At 43.7% G+C, this 22,411-nt stretch overlaps 3 protein-coding genes, 1 long non-coding RNA gene and 1 pseudogene across 5 annotated transcripts; all 5 read left to right on the forward strand.

Annotated features, from left to right (window-relative positions):
• Nucleotides 1-4,084: 4,084 nt before the first annotated feature.
• Nucleotides 4,085-6,083, forward strand: LOC120657030 (annotated as a pseudogene).
• Nucleotides 6,084-6,108: 25 nt separating this feature from the next.
• Nucleotides 6,109-7,320, forward strand: LOC120657033. 2 transcript variants are annotated; one of them, XR_005668067.1, is made up of 3 exons: nucleotides 6,109-6,153; nucleotides 6,263-6,482; nucleotides 6,621-7,320. It is a non-coding gene; the product is annotated as an uncharacterized LOC120657033 (long non-coding RNA). The 2 variants fall into 2 exon arrangements; XR_005668066.1 differs by lacking the exon at nucleotides 6,621-7,320 and having other exon boundaries at nucleotides 6,263-6,540.
• Nucleotides 7,321-8,102: 782 nt separating this feature from the next.
• LOC120657032 lies at nucleotides 8,103-9,526 on the forward strand. Its single transcript, XM_039935277.1, has 2 exons — nucleotides 8,103-8,323; nucleotides 8,679-9,526. Exon 2 carries the CDS (start codon nucleotides 8,854-8,856, stop codon nucleotides 9,256-9,258), a length of 405 nt encoding a protein of 134 aa, XP_039791211.1. The 5' UTR covers nucleotides 8,103-8,323; nucleotides 8,679-8,853; the 3' UTR covers nucleotides 9,259-9,526.
• A 3,849-nt stretch (nucleotides 9,527-13,375) lies between these two features.
• Nucleotides 13,376-15,867, forward strand: LOC120657034 (outer envelope pore protein 16-3, chloroplastic/mitochondrial-like). The gene is made up of 3 exons (XM_039935278.1): nucleotides 13,376-13,533; nucleotides 13,712-14,035; nucleotides 15,539-15,867. The coding sequence occupies exons 2-3, from the start codon at nucleotides 13,732-13,734 to the stop codon at nucleotides 15,679-15,681; spliced, it is 447 nt and encodes a 148-aa protein (XP_039791212.1). The 5' UTR covers nucleotides 13,376-13,533; nucleotides 13,712-13,731; the 3' UTR covers nucleotides 15,682-15,867.
• Nucleotides 15,868-18,376: 2,509 nt separating this feature from the next.
• Nucleotides 18,377-20,870, forward strand: LOC120657035 (outer envelope pore protein 16-3, chloroplastic/mitochondrial-like). Its single transcript, XM_039935279.1, has 3 exons — nucleotides 18,377-18,533; nucleotides 18,712-19,035; nucleotides 20,539-20,870. The coding sequence occupies exons 2-3, from the start codon at nucleotides 18,732-18,734 to the stop codon at nucleotides 20,679-20,681; spliced, it is 447 nt and encodes a 148-aa protein (XP_039791213.1). The 5' UTR covers nucleotides 18,377-18,533; nucleotides 18,712-18,731; the 3' UTR covers nucleotides 20,682-20,870.
• Nucleotides 20,871-22,411: the final 1,541 nt, after the last annotated feature.

Below are 22,411 nucleotides of genomic sequence, written 5' to 3' on the forward strand. Positions count from 1 at the left end.
CAGACCTACGTCTTCTTGAATGACCACGAGCCGACGCAGGGGAAGCTAAGTATCACCAATATGCCGATATGGGTACGGGTATGGCGATACGGCGATTTTCAAAAAATAAGGATGCGCCGATATGGCCAGTATATATATTTTTAAAAATGTAAATTGCCAAATAATTCGTAAGAATGAAATAGATAATAAATATTACATTTCCAAAGAGCCAACATATGTAGCAAATATTCAAGGTCAACCAAAAATAGCTAAATGATTAGTTCAATCTGGATGGGCCTACGTTGATGGGCTCCCGATGCTCTTTCAAATGAGGTGTTATTGCCCTAAAAGTATCAGACATAGTATCTGGAAGTACCAGACGGAGTATCGGAAATTAAATCTTTTATTTTAAATCATAATTTTTCGATACTTCTCGATATGTGTATCGGATACGGGTACGGCACCCATTTTGAAGTAGGACAACCTCTACGTCCACCTCCACATCGACCCCAACATCCGCACAGAATGGAACTTTGGATACAGAGACTGATACGGCCTTGTTCGCTTTGTCAAGCAGGACAACCTCTACGTCCACCTCCACATCGACCCCAACATCCGCACAGAATGGAACTTTGGATACAGAGATGTGTTGCAGTCCTGCTGCCATGCCATGCTGCTAAGGTGTTCGATGAATTGCATGCCCTAGGAAAATCAGTAATGAGGGGTAAGAATGAAAAACTAAGGCTTGCACTATGCATGTTCCCGATGTTGTGATGCAATACCGAACATATACGAGTTGTTGGCACTGGATTGCTATATGTGTTTTATGTGCAAATGGTTTGCAGACAAATAAGGATTGATTGGTTATGCAAAAATTAAAATAGGCTATTACGGTATAGTTATGAGTTTTTTTGTTCTCAAGGAATAAATTTTATATGGATTTATACATATATAGTTATTGCTCAAATTCTATAAATAGGGTATTACACAATAGTTACGATTAAAGTTCTCTTTCTCTACTTGACATGGGCACCAACAATGGCTGCACCGACTCGCCCGTGCTCCTCTGAGCCCTGCAACACGCCCTGCCAATGCTTACGCCCTCTGCGATGCGCAACAAGAGAGCCTCCGTAGCTGCATCCTCTTGCTCTTCGAACACGTCAAGACCATGCTTGATGCACTTCTAAACCCTAATTGGCTCGACAACGGTGCCGCCGCAGACGCCTCCCCTCCCCAAGTACTCCAATGCCGCGCTCACTACCATGAAGGCCTAGCTCTTAGAAAATGCTGATGCACTTCAGCTCGTCAATGTGCACCATGACTACGTGGGCGCCAATGCTCTAACTTTCTCTCCCTGAAACCGTTCGTAGAGCAGCAGCCGCGGTACATCGTCCGCATCGAGGGGCAGCAACATCTCAATGCTATCTTGGCGGACCTGCACCACTTCCTGCTGCAATCTGATTACATCATCGCCAAGCTTCAATTCGATGATGCACAGAGCATGTGGACAGACATTTAGAAGGCGATCCAGGAGCATGGACAAGCTTCATTATGATGTTACGTTGCATATATGTATGAAAATAATAATTTCATGTTTCAAAATAATTATAATTTATCGGTAGACTATTGATAATAGGCAGTCCTAACATACCCTAAAATGTTTGTTTCAATTTCCTGTATGCTGGCACGCTGTTGTGATGCTTTATTTAGCCACAGTGGTAAAAGGGTCATTGTACATTGCTTTTAACACCGTTATCTTAACAATCTAATGGAAGGGCCAAGAACCAAAAGAACTTTAGATTTGGGGTCAAATAGCAAAGCTTAAAGGAAAATGGGACAATTGACTAAGTCTAACTTTTTTAAGGCCAAGTAACCAATTTACTCCTATTTATAGATGCTCATGGGTGTCGTGGTGTTTCCACGTGCCAACTTCCACACTCTTCTTTACAAAATATCTATCTCTAGAATTTTCGTCATCATTATCCCACTATGCAAAATATCTAATTCTATGCATGACGACTCCTCTATATTGCAATTTCCATATTATTCTAGAACCTTCTTAAATATGCATGGTTATTTTCAACAATAAATGATGCCATTTCCCATCAATAATTTGGATTTAATTCTAAATTTTTTGATTGATACCGATCCGCTTGGCTAGGATCGGCGGGTGGAGTACAAGTCCGGCGTCCATTTCATTCTTATTCATCCCCTGCTCGATACGGGTACTGGTACCATGCTCGATAATGAACTCGGGAGGTGTCTTGCTTCTTGGCCACCAAACCTTGGAGAGTCTTGTTCAAAAAACTAAAAACTTGGAGAGTGTCGAGGTGATCCTAGGCTACAGCACGCCCAACGGAGCTCTGGATCTATGGTGGTCGAGCGGTCATTCCTATGGAATATGCAGGTGAGGCCGTAATATCACAAATTTTTGCATTGGCCAATCTTTGTTTAGCAGTACTGACATCGGCAACGAACTTAGGTTCACACAGTTAGCAGAGACATTGACAACATGACAAGGAAAAGAAATGAAAAATAGATTCCAAACCCAATTCGGGTCTCGCCTCTACATGTTGGATTCCAAACTTCCAAAGGCACTAAGAACTTTAAAGGGCCCACTTTTCTTTAGTTTGAAGAATGTGGACAGCTCAACGAAAGTACTCCTTGCAATCGAGAAAAATAAAATCAACAAAAGCACTGCCGTCTAGGCTCTCTATCGATGATTAAATCTTTCTGCAACGTCACACTGAATACCAAATCAGTGACTAGATATACAAATGCAAATTTATTAAAAAAAGATATACAAATGCAAAAGGACATCAAGGGGCCCTAAAACGTTGAGCCTAATTCATAGCTTGACTCAAGTGCAAGTTTACAATGCGAATGCTGGTATCGTAGCAGCGAAAGTGGGATCAGACTACTAGTTTCATCGTGGGTGGTGGTATTTTCATGCCAAAATGTTGTATTTAAGATAATATGGTAGGGCTTCCTTGCCATGACAAATATTGGTATCCGACACTCTTGTAAATCTCTTTGAAGTAATGTTGGGAAACAAAAACCTTTGATCACAGGGATCTATGTTTTACTGAATATCTGCTCCCCAACAACTATAAAAATGGTAGAGGTTCAGTATGGCCAAGTAATCACTGTATTCCAGATTATTGGATGGAATAGAAATTGAATCAGCCACCCAACTATCCAACTTACTTGGTAGGGCAATCTATAAAGTTTAAAAGGGAATTTGTTGTCACAAGGTGCAGCTCAAAGTTGCGCATTACCATGAATGTCACCTCTATTAATGCACATAGTTTGTACACAATACAAAAAGGAAATAACAAATAAGTTAAATCCACTTGAAACATTGACCAATTGAATTTCTGGGCAATCTCATACAAGAAAAAAACAAGCATGTGCAGATATGGTTTGAGGCACTAGTCGAGTCACCCTATATCTATTATTGTAGCGCTGCATTATACAAGAATCCATCTCAAAATCGGTACTAGGATGCTAGAAAACAGACCACTCCAACTAGATAGCTATTTCGGAAATAGTGGTAGGAAAAGAACGATTACATTAATCAGTAGTAATATAATCACAGTGGTCAGTTGGGGACAAAGCGAGGGAGAAAAGGGCGTACTCGCTCGTGGGCGGTGTTGAAAAGGCGGTGACGCCTGAGGAAGGAGTCGATGCGGCGGAGGCGAAGCCGACTCATGGCGGGACGATCGCCGCGGAAACACCTTGTCGTCCTCACCATCGCAGTTTCAGCCAAGCCGCTTCGTTCGGTTGGGGAAGGAAGAGTGAACTACTCAGCACTGGAGGCAACCGGGGAAGAGGGAAACGCAGAGGACCGGACGGGGAAAAAGCCAGGAAGAGTTGGGGCCCTGGCCCTTTGCGGGGTTCCGTTCCGAGTCGGCGGTCAAGTTGGGCCGGGGCCCCTGCTAGAAATACAGTCCAGTACTTGGCTTCCCGATATTGGGCCACCGGCCGCCGCCAAACAGACGCACCAATAGAGAGAGAGAGAGAGGCCTACCAAACTTGGATCGTGGGCTCACGGCCCATGCGGCAATAACTGTGGCAACTACCCGCACCCAACTGAAACCCAACCGGAGTGAAGGGAGACGAACCACCGGGAGTGAGACGGACCACCCGAAAACTCTCCCCAGCAGCTCAGCAGCGGACAGATCAAATCGAGACAGGCAGGGCACGGAGCTTGCTGAGCTACCCGAGGTGGACGGTGGACTGGGCGAGCGAGATGGAGTGGACGACGGTGGAGACGGGGGACGGCGCGAAGCTGAGCGTGCGGGTCTTCAAGCCCCCCGCGTCCGGGGAGGAGCCCGAGGCGGCGGGGGACGTGGCCGTGGTGATGGTGCACCCCTACACCATCCTCGGCGGCGTGCAGGGCCTGCTGCGGGGGATGGCGTAGGGCGTCGCGCGGCGGGGGTACACCGCCGTCACCTTCGACATGCGCGGGGCCGGGCGGTCCACGGGGCGGGCCTCGCTCACGGGCTCCACCGAGGTCGGGGACGTCGCCGCCGTCTGCCGGTGGGTCGCCGAGAACATCAAGCCGCGCGGCATCGTCCTCGTCGGATCCTCCGCTGGTAGGTCCACTCCGCGAGTTCTCCCCAAGGCGAAACCTTGTCGTGATCGGTACCTTTTCTTTTTTTTTCAGTTCAGGGAAGCTGTAATCAGTCGAATTGACCAAACAATTTTAGCTCTAGCTAAGCTGTGTTTGGTCAAATGGAATGTGCAAATGAAAATTCACTTGGTACTCGTTGGGGCCTTTAAGAAAATAGTTTTGCATCAAATGAACTGCATTGAAATTGAAGCTCAAGCGTTTGCCCTCATGAAACTTGTGTGTTTCAGTCAGTATACTCCAAACATGAATCTGGAATTAGCGGATAGGCATTGATCGTTCATTTAATTTTAGTTGGGGGTCTGAATCCCCGTCAGCTATCCTTAATAAAAAAATAGTGGCAACCTACACTATTTTTCAGCAAATTCTACTTGTAGAAACTGCAGTGGCTTGAATTCGAATGTGGTGCCACTAGATCTGCCATACATCATATTTCAGCCTTCTTTTAGAAGAAAGATAGTTTCTGACCTCAGAGTAATGTGGTGCATTTTCCTGTCTTGGTAGTGCTGTGCTCACTCCCTCTAACTATTGGTTTAGATTAAGAGCTTCAAATCAGTTTATTTAGCTGGATCGACTATGGGAGTGGTGAACCGGTTACTGTATACCTCTCTGTCACTTGTTTCCATTTCCTATGTTAATGAAATAGCTGCCCTTTCGTAGCAAATGAATTAACTGGCTTGTACTGAATACAAGCTTCTTAAGCCCCTGTCAATATTTATTTATGTCAATCCTGTGCGCTGTGCAGTGCGATTGTGACTGAAGCACTGGACAGAGATCAGTGAGATAGTTTTTATTTTGCATAGAAGGATCAAGAATTCAAGATGGAGTGTTCAAATCATTGATGCGGCTATTACACTGTGTATGGGCATGTATCTTACTGTAATTTATTGATGCAGGGGCACCACTTGCAGGGTCTGCAGTTGATAAGGTTGACGAGGTGATTGGTTATGTTAGTATCGGGTACCCATTTGGTCTTATGGCCTCAGTTCTATTCGGCAGGCATCATGATGCTATACTCAAGTCTCAAAAGCCAAAGCTATTCATCATGGGAACCAAAGACGGCTTCACAAGCGTGAAACAGTTGCAAAACAAGCTCAAATCTGCAGCTGGACGGGTTGATACACACTTGATTGAAGGGGCTGGGCACTTCCAAATGGAGGGCCCTTGTTTCGATGCCCAGATGGTAGATCTTATTGTTAAATTCATTAATTCCTTGCCAAAATAGCCTTTACTCTGACTATGAGAGTTTTCGAATTGTAGTGATGACCAGAGCGAGGTATTTGGTTAGTTCCATCATGGTATGTATTTTCTTATGTTGCACATGTGCACTATCTGTTGTTTCTGAAATTGTGTACAGTTGTACACCGTGTGTTGTATTCTAATGTAATCTGTTCTTTATTTAAAACCGATGTAATCTTGACTTGAAATTTGGGCGTTATCTAAAAATCTCATTGTCATCATGACATAGTGATCAAGTTGCTATTTGTACTACTATAATACCATTCTTCCATCATAAGCACATGATGATCAAACTCTAAATGGTAACGTCCTGCATTTGAATTGAGCATAGGCTACTCAAGCTGGATCTAGTTTTCTCAAACCCAGCCTGCATAAATGTGTCCCCTCTGTAATATGTCCATCATTTCCCAGATCCTTCTGTCGGCAGATTCCACGCTTGAGAAAATGCAGTGCCTTCAAGGGTGTGGTCCAAATCTGTCTCGTTTTATTTTGGAAAATCTGCTTCTCAGGCTCAGCGTAATCTGCGTTCAGCTGATGCCACGATGATGAAACGCACATGCACACAGAGAAAGTGATGAGACATGCCAGCTTTTCTTTGTTCATCCAATGTATCCTGAATTCCTAATGCAAGGTATGCATCCAAATGGAGAGTTTTTTTTAAAAAAATTTGGCATGCGTCTTAAAATGAATTTGTCTGGAAAGGAAAACAACAGGGGCTGCAGAAAGCAATGTTTAATTTCGTATAAGTTACTTCATCTTTCTGCTGCAGTAGTCAGTACTGAATTAGTGCGGGATGTTCAGAAGTCCATAAATCTGGTTGGGTCAACCAACAGCTGTCCAACAAGCACGAGCAGAACATCAGGCCACAAGCAAGGACCTGACATCATGGACAGCGTATCGATGTATACAGTATGTGATACACTATATTCAGGAATATGGCCGTGCCATTGCAGTTGCCAGTGGTACAGGGCTACCTACAGGCACAGAGTTCATCCTGGCTGGGGGCATTTGATCTGGATAAAATGACCCTTCATGTTTGAAGATGAATCCGTGTACCAGAGCCAGCAGTTGTGAAAGGAAGAAGATGAATTCAGATTCAAAGTGAAGGGCAGGAAAACAATCACAGTGTCAGGACCCAGTACAGTTTAATACGAACCACTTGCCGCAATAGGTGAAGTGGGCTTTACTTTGTCTAATTGCTATATAACTTATTATTACTGTTGAATCAGATCAGTTACACTATAGGTAGAGTTCAACACTAGCAGCATGCCAGTATGGTATATTGATCAGGACTAGCAATACAATACCCTAGAGGTAGAGTTTATATATAAAATAATAAATACCGAATAAATAACCACTGATAGTTTTCAAAATTAAATCCTAGCTGTTTTTTAAGATTAAAATCCTAGCTGTCATTAAGCAATTACTTGTTAAGACCATGAGCAATTATTTTTCGGAAAAAGGTTGTTCATTTAGCCCGTGTTTAGTTACAAAATTCCAAAAAAAATTCCCGGCACCTGCATGGAGACTTAAATCTAGACGAAATAAAAAATGTATTGTGACTGCTGTCTGTAAATGGCGAGACGAATCTAACGAACCTAATTATGATGTCATCAGGCACTAAATTGCTACAGTAATACTACAGTAACAACCTCTAATGATGGATTAATTAGTCTCATTGGATTCGTCTCGCAATTTACAGACGAGTTCTGTAATTATTTTTGTGATTAATCTATGTTTAGTACTTCAAATGTAGAAAAATACATTTTTAAAAATTTTACGGAGCGCACCCCCTTAAAATAGGAGCATGGTTCACCTGGACCAGGAGGCTGGAGCCAGTTCATCAGAGAAAACTGTGGATGGCATCTTCTCTTGGAACGAAGCAATGGCCTAGGATGTCAGATTGTCAGGTATTGAGGCGACTAGTCCTATTGGTGAAAAAAACTTCCACCAACATGGAACAAAAATCCCATCATGGTAGAAGTTAACCGCGTCCCTAGGGATCCTTCTTCCCCTCCCTTTTTTTTTAATAAATGAGCAACAGGCCAAGCACTCTCCTCTCTCTTTATTTTTCAACGTTTGGTAGACTGTAAATAAAAGCATAAACAAACAGCTGAGCTAATGACCCCCCCAACAAGCTATATTAAAAAAAATCTGAAGCAGGAACCAAATCTCTCTCTCCTCCCTAACCCCAAGCCGGTGTGCTAGCTCCACCATCCAGAACTCGAGAGCGCTAGCTGTTCGTTGATAGAAACCCTCCCGCTTCCCTTTCCGCAGACCACATCTCAATCTTTGCTGCGACCTCCCGATCCGCGGTACTTCCGGCATCGCGAGCCGAAGATTGGCTCCGATCCATTGGGTGCTCGGCATTTCTTTTCCCCCAGCACCAGCAAAGCATCCATCTTTTCGCCAACAGGCTTGGAGAAATGGGGTGCATGATGCTGCTTGGAGTCGACGCAAGCTTTATGGAAGGTCAGATTCTTGTTCGTCATCAGTCCATCAATCTATGGAACGGTCGGCTGTTGAATCGGCCCCTGTTTCTGTTTCTTGCTTTCGTCCAGAAATTAAAAAAAGGTTCTCTTTTTTGTTTAAGTTTATCTGATTAGATGCGTATTGCTTGCTGTTTTTTATAGCTTTCATTTGAATATGTGTATGCTGTTTCATTTGAATTTATCGATTCTTGATTGACATGGATCTCAACAGACCTCGTAGTCTATTCTCACAATCTCACTGATAAGTTCATTGTTGCATCAACGCTCCAATAGTACTCTTAGTCCTGAACTAATAAGATTCACTGCATGCTCTTGCTGAAATTTTATTTATGCAGATTTCTAGCATATCTTTTTGGTTGGACTATTCAATCACAGTCATCTCTTTGGAAAACTTCTCTTCCAAGTTCCAACAAAGGGCAATCAGATAAACAGAAGCAGCAGTGTCAACAAACAGAGCCAGTAGCTCCATTGATTGCCATAATCAATCTTGGCACTGCTGATATCGAATCGATGGGTAGAGGAAGAGGCAGAGGGAAGAAGCTAACCATAGTCAGGAGCCATGAAGACAAAGGAAGCAGTGGTGAGGAAGTTGTGCCTGCAAGAAAGAGGAGAGGAAGGCCCCAAAAGCGCTTCGCCGATAAGGTCGATCAAACAGATGTTGAAAATTTTGTTGAAAAGGTTGATGGAGATGGTGAAGAAGTTGATGACGTGAAGCTGAAGAACAGCACTTCATCTGTTGGCAACAAGAGGGGCAGGCCGCTGAAAGAAGGCTCTAATCTTGTCCTGGAAGAGAATAACTCCAGTATTCGATCAAGCAGCGATGAATCAACGAGGACTAATGGATTCAGGCAGATTGGAAGCCGGAGGAAAAGCAAACCCCGGCGAGCGGCAGAGGCAGGGCTAGAATGCAAGTGAAGCATCCCTGCAGTTTCCAGTAACAGGTAGCAACCAATTTTTTGCTGTATCCTCATGTTTAGTAGCTCCCCAGTGCTGGGGGAAAAAAGTAAACTAGCATGTTCTGTTTGCATGCCTCAATTTTTTTTTGTTTGATGCAAAGTGTATGAACTGATAGTACACCTACTTGTTCAGCTGCCCTAGGCTTGATTCGATTTTGAGCTGCTTGTAGCAGTGATTTACCTTTTCAGTTTACAACAGCTGGTGATATTAGGAGGTGTTCCTGCAACTTTGGGGTTGTTTAGATCACTTTGCATTTTGTGTTTTTGCGTTTTTGGAAGTGAATATTCAATATTTGAAATATTAAATGTAGACTAATTACAAAACTAATTACAGATTTCGTCTGTAAACTACGAGACGAATGTAATGAGTCTAATTAGTCCATCATTAGAGCATGTTTACTGTATAATTAATGTAGCAGTTTAGTGTTTAATCACGTCCTAATTAGGCTCGTTAGATTCGTCTCGCTATTTACAGTCCATTTGTATAATGTAATTTATTTTTCGACTATATTTAGTACACCATGCAAGCGATTTACAAAAATTTTGCGTTTTGCGTTTACACCATCTAAACACGGCCTTGATTCATCTGGTGCATCTTCTTCTTTGCTCTCGCTGTAGTTCTTTGTAGTTTGTCAAGTTCTGGAAATGAAAAAGGAACAGTGGAACACTGTTAATAGTCCTATAGACTATGCTATCAGCTCTTAGGTCATTCAGAGTGAATATGAATACGAATATTTAGCTTGTTCGTTTAATCTGAAAATAGCTTTGTTTGGATAAGGATTTTGTGCACTTGGGCACATTTATCTTAACTTGAATTACACTCAGGTTTGATCCTTCGTATCCAAGAATAAAATGGCAGCTCGATTTGATGACTTGTTTCAAGCTTTGTAAGACTGAAGGGTATCCATATTTAGTGGAATTTGATCTATGGTCATACAAAATAGCTTCTGTTAGCTTGCATTGCAATATGACTGTTATAATTCCTTATGAAATCCCTTTTTATAAGCCTCTGCACAGTATAAACACAAGAGCATAAGTTGTAAAAATAGAATATTTGCACATTTGAAGTATTAAACATAGATTAATCACAAAACTAATTACATAACTCGTCTGTAAACTACGAGACGAATCTAATAAGCCTAATTAATTCATTATTAGAGAATGTGTACTGTAGCATAGCTTAATTAGACTTATTAAGTTCGTCTCGCAATTTACAAGTAAATTATGTAATTTATTTTTTATTTTGTCTAGATTTAATATTCTATGCATGTAATATTCTCTTTCGATGTGATATATTTGGAATTTTGAATTTCATAATTAAACAAGGCCACAGTGAGGCCATAGTGATCCTGATTTCCTCGCACACGGAAGGGAGTGGCATGGCAGGACTCGATGCCTACCAGCCTATGGATTTCTTGGATCATCTTATCACAAGTTGGCAGCAATCCATCCCCCCTCCCCCGCTGCTCGAACCCGACACAGGACGAGGTCGGCAGAGGGCTTTTCGGCAAAAGCTGCGCCACTTTGCGACCCGCCTCCCGGCCCTGTTTGGTTTAAGTAGCACGGGTAGCACATAAAATTCTCGAGAAAAGAATTTCACATGTATGGAGTACTAAACAAAGTTTATTAGCAAAAATTTTTTACAGATGGGTGTAACTTTTCACGACGAATCTAATGACAGTAATTAATCGATGATTGGCTACAGTGATGCTACAGTAACCATTCTCTAATCGTGCGATCAAAGATCTCATTAGGTTCGCCTCGCGAAATAGCGTAGAGTTGTGGAATTAGTTTTGTAAATTGTTTTTATTTAATATATCTAATTATTAATCAAAATTTTTGTGCTACTTGTTCTGCTTCAAACCAAACACGGCCCGTGGAGACCTGCCACTGCGCGCCTGGCAGTCTGGCTGGCACATGGGGACTGGGGTCTCGCTCTCGCCCGGCGCTGGGCCACGGCCGAGGATCCCGAGCCCCCGTGTTCGCTTCCAAAATTTCTCTCTTCAAATTTCATTATTTACTTATCACATTAAAATTTTTACATCAAAATTTTTAGTTCATATATGGAGTATTAAATGTAAATAAATAAAAAAATTAATTGCATAGTTCTGATGTACACGACGAGACGAATTTTTTGAATAGTTAGATCATGGTAGAACAATAATTACCACAAATAAATAAAAATTATTATAGTGTGCCACAATATCCGATGTAACCTTTTTTACCCCTATTTTACTTATCTAAACACACCCTAGGATAGGAGCGCAGACGAGGCGCCGACGGAGGACGAGCGGCTGCCACTGCGCGTCGCCCCGCGGATCGTGCCCGGTAGTTGTGCGATCGAGCGGGGGACCTTGCGCTCGTGGAGTGGGTTGGACGCGTCGTCGTCCAGGGCGGGGGCTTCGCAGTTCGCACCACACGTTCCCCGGGGCCCTGTGGCTGGGTCGCACACGAGCTGAATTCAGTTCATCGGTCATCCTTTGAGCTCTTATATATACTACTGATTCACGCGCGCATGGGCGCGCGTTGTCTTTTCTTACTAAAGAGTCTTTTAAGTTAGCATCCTGAATTATCATTTATTAGATAATATTTATTTGACAGAATTTATTAGTTGAGCAAATAATGCATAACATTGATACGAAATGGCTGCTCGATAGCATAGTTTTTATTGTTACTTTGACTCCGTTTGATTTCTTAGAATGCTAGGAAATCAACACTTTGACCGTTAGTTATGGTGTCAAACTAAGTTAGTTTACAAACCCAACTCAAAAACCCATGCGCTAGGAACCCTAAAGAATCTAATGAGGCATTTAACTGCGTAATTAGAGGATGGGTACCTGTAGTCAATCATCGATTAATCACTATTATTAAATTCGTCGTGAAAAATTACACTCATTCCTAAAAGGATTTTGAAAATAAACTTCATTTAGTATTTTATGCATGTAAGATTTTTTTTTGCGTGCGCTAGAATTGATATATGAAATCTAAACAAGTTTTTTATCTATGAGCCACCCCGTGATGCAATGCTGCCAGTGATGAAGGGATGAGTCGGCGCTACACAAGCAGCTGCGTAGGCGGGCAGCCGGCCGCATGCAGCGGCACGCAGGAAAGCAGGCAGTTGCGTGCCCGGCAGCCAGCAGGAAACTGATGGGGCCACCGCAGCAATCACGGGCCGGGACCCGGGACACGCAGGCAAGCAGGCAGCTGCGTGGGCCGCCAAAATCGTCCGTCCAGCCGGGCGGCAAACCAGTACGAGGCGGACGATGGGCATCGCAGGGACCGGGATTTGTGGGCGACGTGGCCGGGCTGGCCCCGCGCCTCCCCCGTCCCGATTGTAACTTTAGATTTATTCATCGACCAGCTACTAAAAGATCGTTTAGATTTCAAAATTTTACATCTAAAAATATCACATCAAATATTTAGACACATGTATGGAGTATTAAATAAAATCTATTTAATACTCCATACAGCGCCATGTATGAATTTATCTCGCGCTTTACAGTAATCATCCGCTAATTATAAATTTCGTAAAGCGCGAGATAAATTTAATGAGTCTACTCAATCCATGATTTGCAGAAGTGATGTTACAGTAACCATCCGCTAATTATGAATTAAATAGGCTCATTAGATTCATCTCACAATTTACAACCCATCCGTGCAAAAAGTTTTATAGATAAACTTTATTTGATGCTCCGAAATAGTAAAATTCTCTTTCCAAAATTTACGAAAAAAATCTAAAACACACCCTAAAACTGCACGTCTGCACGGGTCAATACTCCACTAGTCCATTCAACTCCGTGCACATGTCGGGTAAAAGTCTTCCTTTTTTCGTGAAACACGTTTTCTTTTTTTTTGGTGGGATGGTAAAATAATAATTGACACTGAGTGCGGTGAACAATTGAACGAGACAGCGTGATCACCTTCTCGCTCGGAGACTCGGTCAGCGTTGGGCTGCTAACCTACGGAACTCACTAACTGAGCAGTGTGTTATCTTCTAAAAGGCCCATGTAGAGCCCAAACGCCGCAGCGGCCGAATCAGCCCACGCGCGAGACGAGGCCCAGAGCCCACACCAACAACGCCGCGCCCGGGCACCACCGCTCTCACTCCTCCCTCCCGGACTCCGAGTCTCCCACGACGCGATTCCCCCATTTCCACCCCGAAACCGCCAGCCGTCCGCCCCTGAATCCCCAACCTTCTCCGCCGCCGCCGGCACGCACCGCGCAGTCTCCAGAGGTAAGCCACTCGCCTCTCCGCTCGAATCCCTTCCCGGGCACTGGGGGCACCCCCGATCCCCAACTCAAACCGGACGCGCGCTGTCACTGGATCCCGATCTCGTCCGGCCCGGGCCTGGGGGCTCGCCGGATCGAGCGTCGCGCGCGCGGGGCCTTGATCCGCCGCGCCTTTCCTGCAGGAATCGGAGGGGGGCGAGCGATGGAGGAGGACTCGCCGCTGACGAAGACGGTGAAGGGCGCCGTGACGGGGCTAGCCGCGGGGACCATCTGGGGCACCGTCGTCGCCACCTGGTACGACGTGCCCCGGGTGGAGCGCCACGTCGCGCTCCCGGGGCTCATCCGGACTCTCAAGATGTGCGGGACCTACGGGGCCACCTTCGCCACCATCGGCGGGCTCTACATCGGCGTCGAGCAGCTCGTGCAGAGCCAGCGCAAGAAGCGCGACTTCGTCAACGGGGCCGTCGGCGCGTTCGTCGCCGGAGCCTCCGTCTGCGGCTACAGAGGTTAGAAACTCGAACCGTTCGCAACGAATGCGCCTGGGTGAGCCTTGGTTTTAAGTTTCTGGTCACTCCCAAGGCATTACCCTTTGTGCTTATGGTCGACATTGGTGTGCAGTCATTAGGGATTAGCTGGGAATCGGGATTGCCGTCGGCATAACGTAATGGTATAGATAAGTTAGGTTCTTGTTGATTGTTGGGTCTAATTACTGAATCTTAAGCTCAAATCACAAGGAATGGGATTGTGGGACTAATTTGTTAACTATACCTTTTTTTCCGAGTGACTGCGGGAAAGATGTTCTACTCATGTCACTGAAATAGGTATACCTCCTGTAGCAATCATGAAACACAAACACTCGTGTTGGCGTTGGCTATAGTTCCATTTCATCCATAGATAACAACTGACAATTGAAGTTAGCTGGTACATTATGCCTCTCTAGACTCTAGACCGGTGGCTCAATCTTGTGCACTTCCAGAGCATCTGATTTTCTTTTGTAATTGACGGGGAAATATGTGATTTGAAAACGATTCTCTTGATTGAGTAGTATGGTTTATATGATGGAGCATTTTGGATTGGTTCATCCTAAATTTGGATGATGGCATAGTTTGTGCTCCTATATCGATTGACTTCTGGTGACTACACAGTAAGAGTTATTGTGTGGACAGATACGGGTCAGACATTTCTTTCACATAATAATCGATCTATTTTCACAATACAGATTTCTTGTTTAACAGCAATCTCACTAAACAAATATGCCTGAAGTATTGTAGGATAGGATAAACATTTTTTTTCCTGGAAGAGGAGAAATGCAACCTATTAATGTAGTTTTTGTGATTGCTACAAGCTAGGCTAAACTATGCATAGCAGCCCATTAATTTTGTGGAATGTATTGGTATCATGAGATGTTAACCACTTACCAGACCTACATATTAATCTATCATACAATAAAATGGTAGCATTTGCTGATTTTGTATGATATTTATTCATTCTGAAGTGCTTCACGGCAGAGTCATGAGTTGCATTTTTAAATGCCTGTATTCATAAAGGTGGTGCATGAAGCACTGTGTGTGTGGTGATAAATTGGCATAATGCCATAGCTTTTGCTTGTAACATCAGTTAGGTTTTAATAGACAATAAAGGCTAGTTGTAGTCTGAGCATCTGCTGCAAAGCACTCATCTATCCTATGAAGGATTTAGCTTATAACTGAACATCATGGTTTCATAGAAGTATTCTCGTGCTTATTTTTTAGTAGCTCCCTGTTTTGATAAAATAATTTCAATGAATTGATCCTTAATGGAAGCTTGACATTTGAACAGTGGATGGACTGTTTAGATATATCTAGTGGCCGCTACAACTTTTGTAACTGGTTAATAATAATTTTCATATTATATCACTTAGTTATTCGCCAAGATGAAATCCAAGAAACTGTCTGATGGGTGTGCTTGTATCTATTGTGTTGGCTATCAAGTCTGATGTCTGCGTTAATCTGTAAATACCTCTTTGGCAGGAAAGAGCATTCAGTCTGCCCTCATCGGAGGCTCCTGCCTGGCGTTCACATCTGCTGTGCTGGACATTGGTGGCAATACAACGAGAGTGGACAACGGCAAAGAGTACTATCCCTACACAACCGAGAAGAAGTCCCCTCATTGATTTAAGCTTGTGTACTTGTAGCACAAATCTTTCAAGGCATCAACTCAGTGAATTTTAAAGCTGATGCGCGTTTTTATGTCTGTTTTGCTGATGCACTTAGTTCCTCTGCAAATCCATGGCAACTTGTTTGCCTCTGATCGAGAGGGACGAACATAACGTTCAAAATAAATCTTTGATTTCCTTTCTTGTGATCGTCGACGACAGTAAACACACTGCTTCAAACCAAACACGGCCCGTGGAGACCTGCCACTGCGCGCCTGGCAGTCTGGCTGGCACATGGGGACTGGGGTCTCGCTCTCGCCCGGCGCTGGGCCACGGCCGAGGATCCCGAGCCCCCGTGTTCGCTTCCAAAATTTCTCTCTTCAAATTTCATTATTTACTTATCACATTAAAATTTTTACATCAAAATTTTTAGTTCATATATGGAGTATTAAATGTAAATAAATAAAAAAATTAATTGCATAGTTCTGATGTACACGACGAGACGAATTTTTTGAATAGTTAGATCATGGTAGAACAATAATTACCACAAATAAATAAAAATTATTATAGTGTGCCACAATATCCGATGTAACCTTTTTTACCCCTATTTTACTTATCTAAACACACCCTAGGATAGGAGCGCAGACGAGGCGCCGACGGAGGACGAGCGGCTGCCACTGCGCGTCGCCCCGCGGATCGTGCCCGGTAGTTGTGCGATCGAGCGGGGGACCTTGCGCTCGTGGAGTGGGTTGGACGCGTCGTCGTCCAGGGCGGGGGCTTCGCAGTTCGCACCACACGTTCCCCGGGGCCCTGTGGCTGGGTCGCACACGAGCTGAATTCAGTTCATCGGTCATCCTTTGAGCTCTTATATATACTACTGATTCACGCGCGCATGGGCGCGCGTTGTCTTTTCTTACTAAAGAGTCTTTTAAGTTAGCATCCTGAATTATCATTTATTAGATAATATTTATTTGACAGAATTTATTAGTTGAGCAAATAATGCATAACATTGATACGAAATGGCTGCTCGATAGCATAGTTTTTATTGTTACTTTGACTCCGTTTGATTTCTTAGAATGCTAGGAAATCAACACTTTGACCGTTAGTTATGGTGTCAAACTAAGTTACTCCCTCCTTCCCCGTTTATAAGGCATGGTGGAACATGACACGGTCTTCTAAACAACACTTTGACCATTTATTTATCATATATTATATCACTTTTGATTATAAACTTATAATCATTGTAAAATATATTTGATTACGAATCCAATCATATGAAATTTGCATTATAAAAATAAAAATTTAATAGTCAAATTATTGGTCAAAGATGACAAAGTTTGAATCTTGATATACGTGTATGCCTTATAAACAGGGAAGGAGGGAGTAGTTTACAAACCCAACTCAAAAACCCATGCGCTAGGAACCCTAAAGAATCTAATGAGGCATTTAACTGCGTAATTAGAGGATGGGTACCTGTAGTCAATCATCGATTAATCACTATTATTAAATTCGTCGTGAAAAATTACACTCATTCCTAAAAGGATTTTGAAAATAAACTTCATTTAGTATTTTATGCATGTAAGATTTTTTTTTGCGTGCGCTAGAATTGATATATGAAATCTAAACAAGTTTTTTATCTATGAGCCACCCCGTGATGCAATGCTGCCAGTGATGAAGGGATGAGTCGGCGCTACACAAGCAGCTGCGTAGGCGGGCAGCCGGCCGCATGCAGCGGCACGCAGGAAAGCAGGCAGTTGCGTGCCCGGCAGCCAGCAGGAAACTGATGGGGCCACCGCAGCAATCACGGGCCGGGACCCGGGACACGCAGGCAAGCAGGCAGCTGCGTGGGCCGCCAAAATCGTCCGTCCAGCCGGGCGGCAAACCAGTACGAGGCGGACGATGGGCATCGCAGGGACCGGGATTTGTGGGCGACGTGGCCGGGCTGGCCCCGCGCCTCCCCCGTCCCGATTGTAACTTTAGATTTATTCATCGACCAGCTACTAAAAGATCGTTTAGATTTCAAAATTTTACATCTAAAAATATCACATCAAATATTTAGACACATGTATGGAGTATTAAATAAAATCTATTTAATACTCCATACAGCGCCATGTATGAATTTATCTCGCGCTTTACAGTAATCATCCGCTAATTATAAATTTCGTAAAGCGCGAGATAAATTTAATGAGTCTACTCAATCCATGATTTGCAGAAGTGATGTTACAGTAACCATCCGCTAATTATGAATTAAATAGGCTCATTAGATTCATCTCACAATTTACAACCCATCCGTGCAAAAAGTTTTATAGATAAACTTTATTTGATGCTCCGAAATAGTAAAATTCTCTTTCCAAAATTTACGAAAAAAATCTAAAACACACCCTAAAACTGCACGTCTGCACGGGTCAATACTCCACTAGTCCATTCAACTCCGTGCACATGTCGGGTAAAAGTCTTCCTTTTTTCGTGAAACACGTTTTCTTTTTTTTTGGTGGGATGGTAAAATAATAATTGACACTGAGTGCGGTGAACAATTGAACGAGACAGCGTGATCACCTTCTCGCTCGGAGACTCGGTCAGCGTTGGGCTGCTAACCTACGGAACTCACTAACTGAGCAGTGTGTTATCTTCTAAAAGGCCCATGTAGAGCCCAAACGCCGCAGCGGCCGAATCAGCCCACGCGCGAGACGAGGCCCAGAGCCCACACCAACAACGCCGCGCCCGGGCACCACCGCTCTCACTCCTCCCTCCCGGACTCCGAGTCTCCCACGACGCGATTCCCCCATTTCCACCCCGAAACCGCCAGCCGTCCGCCCCTGAATCCCCAACCTTCTCCGCCGCCGCCGGCACGCACCGCGCAGTCTCCAGAGGTAAGCCACTCGCCTCTCCGCTCGAATCCCTTCCCGGGCACTGGGGGCACCCCCGATCCCCAACTCAAACCGGACGCGCGCTGTCACTGGATCCCGATCTCGTCCGGCCCGGGCCTGGGGGCTCGCCGGATCGAGCGTCGCGCGCGCGGGGCCTTGATCCGCCGCGCCTTTCCTGCAGGAATCGGAGGGGGGCGAGCGATGGAGGAGGACTCGCCGCTGACGAAGACGGTGAAGGGACCCGTGACGGGGCTAGCCGCGGGGACCATCTGGGGCACCGTCGTCGCCACCTGGTACGACGTGCCCCGGGTGGAGCGCCACGTCGCGCTCCCGGGGCTCATCCGGACTCTCAAGATGTGCGGGACCTACGGGGCCACCTTCGCCACCATCGGCGGGCTCTACATCGGCGTCGAGCAGCTCGTGCAGAGCCAGCGCAAGAAGCGCGACTTCGTCAACGGGGCCGTCGGCGCGTTCGTCGCCGGAGCCTCCGTCTGCGGCTACAGAGGTTAGAAACTCGAACCGTTCGCAACGAATGCGCCTGGGTGAGCCTTGGTTTTAAGTTTCTGGTCACTCCCAAGGCATTACCCTTTGTGCTTATGGTCGACATTGGTGTGCAGTCATTAGGGATTAGCTGGGAATCGGGATTGCCGTCGGCATAACGTAATGGTATAGATAAGTTAGGTTCTTGTTGATTGTTGGGTCTAATTACTGAATCTTAAGCTCAAATCACAAGGAATGGGATTGTGGGACTAATTTGTTAACTATACCTTTTTTTCCGAGTGACTGCGGGAAAGATGTTCTACTCATGTCACTGAAATAGGTATACCTCCTGTAGCAATCATGAAACACAAACACTCGTGTTGGCGTTGGCTATAGTTCCATTTCATCCATAGATAACAACTGACAATTGAAGTTAGCTGGTACATTATGCCTCTCTAGACTCTAGACCGGTGGCTCAATCTTGTGCACTTCCAGAGCATCTGATTTTCTTTTGTAATTGACGGGGAAATATGTGATTTGAAAACGATTCTCTTGATTGAGTAGTATGGTTTATATGATGGAGCATTTTGGATTGGTTCATCCTAAATTTGGATGATGGCATAGTTTGTGCTCCTATATCGATTGACTTCTGGTGACTACACAGTAAGAGTTATTGTGTGGACAGATACGGGTCAGACATTTCTTTCACATAATAATCGATCTATTTTCACAATACAGATTTCTTGTTTAACAGCAATCTCACTAAACAAATATGCCTGAAGTATTGTAGGATAGGATAAACATTTTTTTTCCTGGAAGAGGAGAAATGCAACCTATTAATGTAGTTTTTGTGATTGCTACAAGCTAGGCTAAACTATGCATAGCAGCCCATTAATTTTGTGGAATGTATTGGTATCATGAGATGTTAACCACTTACCAGACCTACATATTAATCTATCATACAATAAAATGGTAGCATTTGCTGATTTTGTATGATATTTATTCATTCTGAAGTGCTTCACGGCAGAGTCATGAGTTGCATTTTTAAATGCCTGTATTCATAAAGGTGGTGCATGAAGCACTGTGTGTGTGGTGATAAATTGGCATAATGCCATAGCTTTTGCTTGTAACATCAGTTAGGTTTTAATAGACAATAAAGGCTAGTTGTAGTCTGAGCATCTGCTGCAAAGCACTCATCTATCCTATGAAGGATTTAGCTTATAACTGAACATCATGGTTTCATAGAAGTATTCTCGTGCTTATTTTTTAGTAGCTCCCTGTTTTGATAAAATAATTTCAATGAATTGATCCTTAATGGAAGCTTGACATTTGAACAGTGGATGGACTGTTTAGATATATCTAGTGGCCGCTACAACTTTTGTAACTGGTTAATAATAATTTTCATATTATATCACTTAGTTATTCGCCAAGATGAAATCCAAGAAACTGTCTGATGGGTGTGCTTGTATCTATTGTGTTGGCTATCAAGTCTGATGTCTGCGTTAATCTGTAAATACCTCTTTGGCAGGAAAGAGCATTCAGTCTGCCCTCATCGGAGGCTCCTGCCTGGCGTTCACATCTGCTGTGCTGGACATTGGTGGCAATACAACGAGAGTGGACAACGGCAAAGAGTACTATCCCTACACAACCGAGAAGAAGTCCCCTCATTGATTTAAGCTTGTGTACTTGTAGCACAAATCTTTCAAGGCATCAACTCAGTGAATTTTAAAGCTGATGCGCGTTTTTATGTCTGTTTTGCTGATGCACTTAGTTCCTCTGCAAATCCATGGCAACTTGTTTGCCTCTGATCGAGAGGGACGAACATAACGTTCAAAATAAATCTTTGATTTCCTTTCTTGTGATCGTCGACGACAGTAAACACACGTGGCACAATATACCGTGTAATCGTCTATTTACCCATTGATAGAGCATGAAATGCAGGAGGACCGTTTCTTCGTGATAAAAGCGTGAGGACAGGGACTTAGGCAATTCATCATTATTAGTTTGTAACAACCTCAAACAGTGGGCTATAATCAGTGATATAGACTAATCTCTATGACCATCTATCATTAATAGTAGCTATTTATTTCACCCCTTGTCCACGTCATCCAATATCCTGTGGAATTTCTCCCCCTTTTTTCATGCGACAAAAAACAGCCGTTCTGTTATCATCCAACCGTTCAGGACGTTACCATTTAGAATTTGATCGTGTGCTTATGATGGAAGGATGGCATGCTCAGGAACAGAAGGATGGCAGTAATAAAGCTTCCCGGCATTATCCAGGTGCTCATCATACATGTTTCCGTGGATGATGAAGCAATACCTGAACCAACTTTTTAGTTGAATATATCGCTGTCCACACCTGATGGTTCTGAAGAATATATTTGGATTTAGTGGGTTCTTTGCATCTAAGTTCTTCAATCTTCGTCCTCCATGAAGATCACTTCTCACCGGCTTGACAATAAAGGAACAAATCATGAAAGTACAATAGTATAAGCTATGATAAAAGATAGTTAATGTAGGGTTTTGGATCTCAGAGTGACTGGTGGTCAGATGCCAATGCCATACCTGAAACTCGTAGCATGCTTGTATCAATTACCATAACACCGGTACCGCGTTACGCAGATTAGGACCAGTAATGATAGTGACTGCTAACAAGTACAAGCATGAGCTCATAAGCGCCTTGGCCAGGAAATATCTGGAAAATATTGATAAGAATAATAGTATAGGGGAACAAATAGCAACTAGATGATAGATCACTATGTCATGATCAAGATGATATTTTTATATAACGCCCAAATTTCAAAGTCAAGATCACATCGATTTTAAATAAAAAATAGATTACAGTAGAATACAACACACGGTGTACAACTGTAGACAATCTCAGAAACAACAGATAGTGCACATGTGCAACGTAAGAAAACACACACCATGACGGCACTAACCAAATACCACGCTCTCCTGATCACTACGATTTGAAAACTCTCATACAATCACAGTAAGTGCTATTTTAGCAAGGAATTAATGAATAGCTTTGGCTTTTGGGACTTGAGAATAGCATCGTGATGCCTGCCGAATAGAACTGAGGCCATAAGACCCAATGGATACCCGATACTAACATCAATGATCTTGACTTTGAAGGCCCCAAAAAATGGAGGGTGGTGGGAATTTGAAGGCCTCCCCAAAATAGAGAGCCTAGTAGATGATCTTTTGGAGTGTATTTTTTTAACCATATAAACTTGAGATACAGGGTTATTTAGAGGGTCTGCCTCTTAGTTAATGGATTTTCTAGAAAAGGGCTGGCAGTTCATTATGATAGCAAATGGAAACAAGGGCAGGCATTTCACTATATATTATTTTATTCTGTTTAATCGGAGAGCAATGTGAAACGATCAATTTAC

The sequence above is a fragment of the Panicum virgatum genome, chromosome 1N, assembly GCF_016808335.1.
Source record: "Panicum virgatum strain AP13 chromosome 1N, P.virgatum_v5, whole genome shotgun sequence".
NCBI classification, from domain to species: Eukaryota; Viridiplantae; Streptophyta; class Magnoliopsida; order Poales; family Poaceae; genus Panicum; species Panicum virgatum.

Coding starts and splice junctions, on each gene's coding strand:
- LOC120657035 (XM_039935279.1), top strand. CDS start 18,732: ATGGAGGAGGACTCGCCGCTGACGAAGACGGTGAAGGGACCCGTGACG. Junction 19,036..20,538: donor CTCCGTCTGCGGCTACAGAG/GTTAGAAACTCG, acceptor CCTCTTTGGCAG/GAAAGAGCATTCAGTCTGCC.
- LOC120657032 (XM_039935277.1), top strand. CDS start 8,854: ATGGGTAGAGGAAGAGGCAGAGGGAAGAAGCTAACCATAGTCAGGAGC.
- LOC120657034 (XM_039935278.1), top strand. CDS start 13,732: ATGGAGGAGGACTCGCCGCTGACGAAGACGGTGAAGGGCGCCGTGACG. Junction 14,036..15,538: donor CTCCGTCTGCGGCTACAGAG/GTTAGAAACTCG, acceptor CCTCTTTGGCAG/GAAAGAGCATTCAGTCTGCC.